The 10,016-nt window shown below is 41.5% G+C and overlaps 1 protein-coding gene across 1 annotated transcript in view; it reads right to left on the bottom strand.

The window, feature by feature from the left end:
- Positions 1–6,461: 6,461 nt before the first annotated feature.
- Positions 6,462–10,016, bottom strand: part of LOC139279613 (mucin-2-like) — a 442,102-nt gene continuing 438,547 nt past the window's right edge. Inside the window, exons 89-90 of the mRNA XM_070898728.1 lie at positions 9,477–9,594; positions 6,462–7,414 (exon numbers count right to left, since the gene is read on the bottom strand). Of these exons, the coding sequence (XP_070754829.1) occupies positions 7,180–7,414; positions 9,477–9,594 (353 nt within the window). The 3' untranslated portion in view covers positions 6,462–7,179. The remainder of the gene's footprint in view (positions 7,415–9,476; positions 9,595–10,016) is intronic.

Raw genomic sequence — 10,016 nt, 5'->3', positions numbered from 1 at the left:
TAGAGGAGTGTCTTATAAACAGAGACCCAGGTAGAAGAGGTAAAGAAAAAAAAGGAAAGTAATAAAAAAGGCCTGGGTTCCGATTCTTCAAACCCACACAAAATTAACAGAGGAAGTAAATCAATATGTAAGAAAAAAAAGAACCCAATAGTGACTTGTGGATCAAAAAAAAATAGAGCTGGCCAACAAAAAGCTTTATTGAATGAAGGGAGACTTTTGTGAATGTCTGTCTTTGAATGAGAGTGCTTGTGTGTTTTTTTTTACTCGTGTGTCTGAAAGCCTGTTTGGAAAGGTGCTGCAACTGCCTGTTTGTTTTAGCACCATCCACTATTTCAAGCAGTGTGAAGGTTTTTTTTTAACTCTTCGTAACGTTGTCCTGTATGTGGGAAGTTTAAGACATTTTAAGTTAGAAACGCAGGTGTGGATTTATTCGGATGAGAAGTTACAGAGCTAGGAAATGCACAAAGGATAGGTTTGTTGAGACATGGTCCCGGTGGTTAAAAAAAAAAGACAATTTATTTGACATGCTCACTTACTTGTCGAAAGAAGACACGCAATCATTGATTACATTGGGTTGAAAGACATAAATTTAGTCTCGGAGTGAGACAAAGAACGGGGAAGGGAAGTTGTAATGCCTTTTTTTTAAAAAGCCTTTGTGGGTCTCTCGAGGCTGCAGGCTGGGGGTGTACTTTGTCCTTTGTATAAAACTTTGACGCGAAAGCTTCTAGCTCAGTAAGAAGATTTTTTTTTTTAAATAAAGGTTGGCAGTGCAGTATTTGAATTGGGATTTTGAGATATTTCAGGTGATTCTCCTTGATCAACATTTTGTGTGTATTGGAAAAATCTTGGGTTTGGAAGCCTTTTAATAAAATTATAAAACAAGTACTTTGCATTCTGTGATCTATGAATCACTATAAGCATAAATGAGAAGTACGTGTAACACACCGATTCTTCCGGTTCAGAAGCCCAATAGTGACAAATGGAGGTTTGTCCAAGACCTACAAGCTGTGAATGAATTTACTATATTCTCACAATGCTTAAAGAAGGATTTGGAATGAAGTATCCCGGAATGCTTTCCAGAATCTTAAGCAGTCCCTCACTTCAGCATCAGCCTTGGGATTACCAGATTACACTGTTAGCGTTAGTGTTTTCTTAGAAGAATCACTCAACACTCAGAGTCGGTTCCAATGCTGATGCAGCTTTTATTACGCTCAGCGGGGAGGAAAAACTCAGGACCGTATCCAGGTTTCTCTCCACCGAACAAAGGGTTACATGCACCTTTATATGTTTCACAACAGTTACAAAACAGTTTACTACAGCTACACAGCCCATCACGGCTGGACACAAGCCAATCACAACGATTATAGATTACATATAGGTTCTTTTAACCCAATAGAATTCCCCTAGTATCCAGGGAACCATATGTTCGGTTATTGTCAGCTTGGGCTGATCGATGACTTTATAGGTTCTCTCCCTAGTTCTTTCATCTGGGAGAAATAATTGGTTTATAACCTTGTTTACAGGAGATGGTTTCCCTCTTATCTTTCTTCCTGGGAAATTAATTGGTTTATGACCTTGTTCACAGGAGATGGTTTCCTTCTTATCTCTGTCTTCCCGCATCCCAGGCATTCCTACAGTGGGCCTCACAGGGTTATTGCTTGGTCATTGAACGTTCAACAGTTCACAGCTTGACTACCTGATTTCCCATCATGCCTGGGCAGCCATTTTATGTGTGTGTCCATTTTAAGCTTATGTGAGTTTTGATATATCTAGCAGGTGCCTAATGCCTAGTATTCTGGTATATTCTATAGGTGCCTACCTCCTACAACAACACTAAGACATTCAACTTATTTGTTCATCACAAGTCGGGTTTTGCACAATCTGTTTTGACTCAGTTACATGGGGACAGGCAGCGACTGATAGCGTATTTCAGTGCCCAACTAGACCCAGTGGCACGCGGACTACCAGGATGTCTTCCTTAGTTGGCAGCAGCTTATTACGCTGTACAACAGGCTCAGACAATAACTCTAAATCATCAAACCGTTTTATATATCGCACACTCTGTCGAGATTTTACTTACTAAATATGCCACCCCACACCTAACTTTTGCAAGAACCACTAAATATGAAGTTGAACTGTTATCAAATCCGAATCTTATCATTAAAAGATGTACTCCCTTAAATCCAGCCACTCTACTCCCCACGGAAGAAGACGGCGAACCCCATTCATGTGAAATGGTAACCGAATTAGTGACTAAACCACGTATCAATTTAACAGATGTACCAATGTGTAACCCTGATCGAGTGTACTATGTTGACGGATCAGCCTTACGAAATGATAGGGGCCAACCTAGAGCGGCTTATGCAGTTGTAACCCAGTTTAATGTTGTCGAAACAGTCTCTCTTCCAGACTTCTTTTCAGACCAACAAGCCGAATTATTTGCATTAACTCGAGCCTGTATTCTGGCTGAAGGACACACAGTTAATATCTCCACCGACTCCAGGTATGCTTTTGGGGTATCACATGACTATGGACAAATTTGGAAAATTCGCGGGTACCTGACTTCTTCAGGAACCCCTATCAAAAATGCAGAACAAGTGGAAAATCTCCTGCGAGCCATTCAATGCCCCTTGAAACTTGCCATTATCAAATGCCAAGCACATACAGGCCAGACGAATGAGGTGGCACTTGGGAATGCCAGAGCTGATAATGCAGCTAAGTCAGCAGCTCTGTCAAAAGGGGGGGAATGCAGGTGTCATTGTTCCCACTAAGGAAAAATAATTGCTCAGATCCGCCACCCACTATTAATGATGTGCTGGCCTTTCAGACACAGGCCAGTACGGAGGAGGTGGTGACCTGGACGAAGGATCAATGTTATAAAAATCCAGACGGCCGCGTGGTAGCGCCCAAATCCTTACTTCCATGGATTGCCCGATGTGTTCATACATTCACACATGCAGGCAGAGGGGGGGGTGGGGGGGGTGGTGGCAGATTATATTTTGGCAACTTGGTATGCACCGGGTATTTCGGCAATTGCAAAACAAATCTGTGAAAATTGTGTTACCTGTCAGACAATGAATCCGGGTAAGACGGAAAAAGTAGAATCTGCCTCCCACCCAAATCCAGTCGGGCCTTTTGTACATTTACAAATGGATTTTATTGAATTACCTATGTGTATAGGATTCAAGTATGTATTAGTTATTGTAGATGTGTTCTCTAGATGGATTGAAGCCTTTCCATGTAAAAAGGCCGATGCCACCACTGTTGCTAAATGTTTGTTAAAGGAAATCGTACTGCGCTTCGGAATCCCTGCTAAGCTTTCTAGTGATAACGGGTCACATTTCATGGGAACTGTTATAAGAGGAATGTGTAAAGCTTTACAGATTAATCAACGTTTTCATTACAGTTATCATCTACAATCAGCTGGACTTGTTGAAAGATATAATGGAATGCTTAAAAATACGCTGGCTAAATTATGTAATAACACTGGACTGAAATTGACAGAACTGCTGCCCTAAGCTTTGATGTAATGCGATCTGCAACCAACAGAATAACAGGCCTGTCACCGCATGAGATAGTTATGGGATGTCCCCAACGACTACCTTTTACAGCACCATTTACTGCAAAACAAATGGACATCCACAAAATGGAGGGAAATATGTTGAATTATTGTATTGCGCTAACCAAATGTATTTCTAGCTTTCATTCACAGGTAAAAGAAGCTCAAGTCAAGCCAGCAGAAGGGAAGTATCATAGTCTGGAGCCCGGGGAATTCGTTTACATCAAAATGTTTAAAAGAAAAAGCAGTCTACAGCCAAGATTTGAAGGATCATACCAGGTCTTGCTGGCGACTAATACTGCAATCAAGGTAAAGGAAAGACCAACATGGATCCATGCGTCCCATTGCAAAAGGGCACCCGACCAGGAGGAAGGGAAGAAGGAACCAGAAGAACAGAAAAAGGAAGACTGAATAAGGAACTGTACGGACTATGGGGACTGATGGTGCTGGGCTTGACAGGGTTTTGCTTTGCATTATTGATTATACCAGGGGTACAGACCCGCCACCGAAGGGAACTGCAGGTAAACGTATTTATGGCGCTGAGTCATAAGTATGCTCAAGAAAGAAACTTGTCTAGTTGTTGGATATGTTCCCATGTACCTGTCCACCCTGAAGGGGGTATTCCCCTAAGATCCGTCCCCTTTAATGAATCAGAAATGGTAGAATGGTTAATAGTGCAAAATAGGACAAACCTAACCAAGGTGTCAGAAATGAAGGATCTCACAGAATGGAGGTCAGCAGGGTATAAACTTACAACCTTCCAGGGATAGTACGTCAAATTATAATAATAACCGTCAGCCACCCTTCCTAAGTATTACTCCCGGAATAGAAAATCCTGAAGGTATAATATGCCTAGTGAGTAATGAGACTAAAGGACCAGAAATGGGATGCAGCAAGTGTTCCCAAATGTCTAAATGGCAAGCCACAACAAATCCCACTGATGGGAGAAAGATAGCAACCGTTAGCTGGACAATGGTCCATAACAAAGCCTCAGGTGAGACCACTCGAGTATGGATGGCACGAAAGGACCAGGAGCTGACGTCCTATAATTGCACCTACTTTATTTGTGGCCATAAAGCCTATCCATGGTTACCAGCCAACTGGACAGGGTCCTATTACTTAGGATATATGGTACCCTTTATCAGATCAACAAAAACTCTAAGGGATGCCTATGGAAGTCATAGATTTAAACAGGATTTGAAATGGCTAAATAGGTGGAGGATGCTGTACATATATCCCGGATAAGTCAGAAGAAATCGGCAGTCTAACTGAATACATTAGGAACAAAGTAATAGAGTATAAACAGACAGTTGGCCAGGACAGTACCATCTTGTGGGATTGGGCATCGGGATGGTTGGGATCCCTAGGGAGATCTGTGGTACAGGGTTTGATCATATTCCTGCTGATATCTTTTATTTGTCTTGGTTAAGTGTTGCTGTGCCAGGCTGGGAAAAACCGTGTTACCTACCGAGACCAAGGCTAGGGTTATGGTAGCGACAACTACTGAAGGCTCTTGTGCAGAAATGGAAATAGAGAGACTGTGCAAGATCAGAATGGATTAAGTTGTCCTTGTGAAGGACAAAATGGGGGAATGTGGAAATGTATTTTTATCTAAGCTGTACCACACTGTATTTTTGTGCCCTTTTAATATAAAACAAAATGGAGTCCTGGTCCTTCCAGAAATTTCTGCGACAGCCGGTTTGCATAAACAGCTAAACCTGGCTTGAAACGGTTGATAACTAATCAATGGCCATCAGACAGCTAGGAGACAAATCCTGCTGAGACAAGTACCACCCATGGTGGTCTCCTATTGTCCATACAACACCAGTTCCATTCCGCCCCACCCTTTTCGAGATATTGAAACCACCAGCCATTATCTCTTGTAGACCTCATCCATTCCATGCAAAAAGATAACTGACCAGGAAACTGGACAATCCTGACACAATGCAATGCCAGTAATAGCTCATTAACACACTCTCATCGAGTAATGGCCGACTAGCCAACTGATAACCCTGACAAAAGGAAATATTTGGAAACCACGTCAGGTCAAGGATGTAGTAATTATCTGTATTCACTGAGTGCAAGACAGAGCCAATACACAGGAAGAGGCCATAACTTGGGTTTTTACTGTATAAATATCTTGTGAAATTGTACCATTTCGAAGGTGTTCACTTAGCTGTTGACTGAGTGTGACCTTTCCCTTGCTGGCAAGTAAAAATAAAGGAACATCTGCCGGGTTGAAGGTGTCTGAATCGTATATTGTGAGTCGAGATTTCGACACTTTGCTTTGGAATTGAACTGTTACACTTTCCCTCTCTCTGTACCAGCGGGTACAAGAATGTATTTGTTTGGGTGTGGAATGTAGTTTTAAGTCATGTGTTTTGATGCCAGGTTTATTGTTGAGTAGCTTCTAACAGTTAGAATGTAAATGTTATTGTACCCGTTAGGGTTGGCATCCTTTGTCAAGCTCAAAACAGGAGTGGAGGCAGGCATGTGGCCTGGATTTCATTAATTATTAACCTGTTTTCCATGCTTCAATAATCTCTTGTATTTGTCCAGTTGCCTGCAGCACTCTGAACTGAATCTAGTCATGAAATAGTTGAGCTATGAAGTAGCTCCAGCCTCTTACAGCCAGCAGGAAGAGATTTTAATCTCAGCAGTTTGGGGAAAAACCCCAGAGCTGAAAGAAGAGTGCTTTAATTTATTGTTGTATCTTGGCCCAACAGAAATGTCCGGTTAAAGCAACAGCTCTTTTGACATGCTCAGTAGCCTGAGAGTTAAACCTCATAAACAGATGATTATTTTCTTGTACATATCTAATGTTGAATCCACTGTCCAATAGAATGCAGGGCTTGATGTACAGAGATAAAACACGTCAATTCATGAAAGCTCAGACAACAAATGTAGTTGATTTGCTTTTATTGACCATTACATTGAGACTAAGAGCTCACAGAAAAGCTTGAAGAAAGGAGATTTACTTGTCCTCAGAATGCATGGACAAATACCAAGCATGAAAAGCAAGGGTGAGATGACACTTCATTTATCAGCAACCTGAAGGAACAGTCCGAGATCGTGGGCCATGTAGATCTAGATTCGAACATAACGCTGCTTATTTATTGCCCACATTACAATGGCCATCCTCATGTACAGTTGCAATTTAAAGCACTTTATTAAGATGGTAACTGTACATGCAGTTACTGGAAACTCCATCTTTGTGATATTTGCCACCATAGCTCTAACTCTTGCGAATACAGCTTTTTAGTTGTTCTTACAAGTACATTTCTTTACAAGGCAACAGGTAGAAACATGGAGATGAAAATAAGACACAAACTAAACAGCACTGAAATAGCATATTGCTGTTTTTAATCTAACTATAGTTGTAGGCAGTGATTAACAGTGGTGTCATGTCAGTCAGCAGGTTGATGTATGGGATTGTGTTCCAGAGAGGATGAAGTACATGTTTTAGCTCTATCTACCTTTTGAATTGATCACAAGAACGAGAAATGATGGAAAAAATACTTTGCAGTGTTTAATTTAAAGGTAGAGACAATGCCTTAAAATTCTTTAGTGAATGTCCCCATTTACGTGGGTACCTAAGAGCCCCATATTTTTAATGCTTTCTAACGGTTATTCTTCTCCAATTTACTGGAGACCACCTTATGAGCTGGAGGCTCCAGCAACTGCTTGGTGAGTTTTTCACATTTCGTAGTTACACAGCCGCAGTCTGTTACGTAGGTGTAGGTGAACTCAATTTCTGTGCCACCTGGACAAAGTAATGTGATATTTTGCTTGCTGGTTGATAACTCCTGACAGCAGGTGCAGTTATGTGAAATCATATTTGCTTCAGCAGAATACCTGTCATAGAACCAAGAGGAAACATTACTTAAAAATATCTAGGCTTCTAGATATACAAACATAAATTATCGATCTATTGACTAGTACTATATTCAAAATATTAGATCTGCATGCACTTCCTGTCAACTTCTTCGATTATAAATTTCTCTTTTCACATTTTTAACTAACTATGTCCTGCTGTCATTAATCCCTGCCCCAGTGGAGGCACTGCAGCATCACCAGTGTCGCAAATTTACAAAACTAAGTGTCCATTATCATTTCGAACACAGGAAATTGTAATGGAAATGTAAAAATTTGGAAATAATGTATGAGTTTAAACAGAGGACTTACTGACACCAGGGTGTAACTGCAGCATAACAAGTTCACATAGGCTGTTTCTAATATTATTGTGGACATATAAATTTATAACAGAAATGTATGAAAATAAGGACAGAATGTTTAACTTCAAAATGAGTACTGGTCCTATTTCCCCCACCGCTAGCCCGGCTTCACCTGAAGACTACACTTGGGCTTGGGTCGCTGTGTGCAATGGCGCAATACATTAATAACATATTAAAACCTTGGCTGTCAATTTCCTCAGAGCTGCTCCTGCTCTGCCACTGTAACCTTATCGAAAGTGAAGTGTAGTTAGTTCCCATGTGGAATATGACCACTGGCTCCCCCAAACAACTCTCAACAGTCTGTGTGTTAGCTCCTTGATGTCATTCACCTTACACAACATAGTGTTCTGGACTCCAAGTCGTGCCTAAAAACATAGGAGATAATTTCTAACTTCACTGCTTGGATGGTAAACTAGCAAAACAGATCGCCTGTTATCGAACCTGCCTGATTTTCATTTCACTTCTGCCATTCTGCCCTCATACAAGCTTAACTTTTTGATCTTAGAGTCCCCCATGAATAGCAACTGTCTCACTGGCTCCCTAGATATCTATGCTTCACGGAGCCAGGCTGTAGAATCAGTCAACTCCTCACAATCCAGACCGGAGAAGCAGTTGACTAGTTTCAGCCTCCTGACCACATTTTCTATTTGGATGAAATCTATAAACCTAAAGCAATTCAAGCACAGGGCCATAGTACAAGATTGACAATGAAATCAAGGCTGGAACATTACCAGACTAACAATATAACAGTGAGGATAATCCTGCCCCAAATAAAATATATTTAAGATAACTGGGCTGATTTTAGCTCTTGCCCAGTGGGAGCAGACAGCAATCCTGACAGGAGTCTTCGTTAGAGGCTTGGCAGACTGCTGGAACTCAGTTGAATGTCACTGGTCAGCTTTCTGGCCATTAACTCCCTTGCTTCCCAACAGGTTCACCTGCCGAAATCCAGTGGGAGCCTCAGTCACCACCAAAACCAGAAGCACCAATCACAGATCAGCAACAATAGAGCTGTAAATAGAGCCGCTCAATCTTAGCTGCACCTTTCAAAGCAATCAGAGACAGTTAAAATCGGCCACTATCTCAGTTGTATCTTGCTTTGCACCAACTTTCTCTTCGAGCTGTTCCTCTGTCCCGAATTGCTTTCTTTTTCACTTCCAGTAAATAATACCCAACGTGACTTCAGACTCAAAGCTGTTCTTCCCAGTGGTTCTCCCAGATTGAGAATTTTGTCCAGATTGATTGCAAACTCAATGATAGTCCTTTCCAAGTTGTGCACTTGCTCACTAATGTTTCTCTAAGAAACGGTGCCAATTCCCTAAATTTTCTCTTTGACTTGATTATCTGGTTAATGTTTCCCACAGACTGCACTCTTCCTCTCTGATATTTCTCTGACACTAGGTGCTCCCTCCCTGTTGTTTCCCACACTCTGTCTCTCTCCCTGTTTTTTTCCCACAGACTCTGTGCTCAAATCATGATGTTTTTCCCTGTCTGATCACGCTCTCCCTATTGTTTTTTCAGACTCCGTGCTCTTTATCTCATGTTTCTCTTAATATTTGACTCTCTCTATCTCATGTTGTGCCAAATTACCCCTCACTCCATGATGTTTGTCTTGGACTGTGCTTCTCTCTAATGTTGTTCTCAGACTCAGTGCCTTCACTCTGCTGTTTCTCTATACGTACATAGACTTGGTCATACAGCGCCCTTGGCAGTAAGGCATCGTCACTTTTTCTGCAGATCGACATCCGTGGTGGCTGACATAGGTTGTGGTTTGTGAAACGCTACATGCCTTTGGAGTACCTGCAATTTTGATCATAATTGAGCTCATTGAGTTTGATTCAGATGCCAGAATTATTGCATACAATAAATATAACAGTATAATGAGCGGAGAATTTTATATTCAAAATATTGCCTGATTTTGTACTGAGAAAGAAAAACTTAGCAAAATCTGGTTTGATATATAATTTTTAAAGTGTTATTTTTTAAATCTGCAGAGAGATACAAGAGACCGGGGGAGCAAAATTGCCTTTTTTTATAGCCCTATCAGTGCCTCTGGAGGGTGCAACGAGATTATCGCCCAGGGGAAGGGGTCGATAGTGCCTCCCGGCAAATTGTCCCGGAAGTTGGGGGACGTTATGCCGTTAGCGCTGCACCCTGCGATTCGCATCCCAGGCTGGCGCATGTACGCCGATGATGTCATTGCCATGCGCGTTGACCACTTT

The sequence above is a fragment of the Pristiophorus japonicus genome, chromosome 14, assembly GCF_044704955.1.
Source record: "Pristiophorus japonicus isolate sPriJap1 chromosome 14, sPriJap1.hap1, whole genome shotgun sequence".
Taxonomy (NCBI): Eukaryota; Metazoa; Chordata; class Chondrichthyes; family Pristiophoridae; genus Pristiophorus; species Pristiophorus japonicus.
The sequence above is the reverse complement of the archived record's forward strand: the minus strand, read 5'-3'. Positions and strand labels throughout refer to the sequence as shown.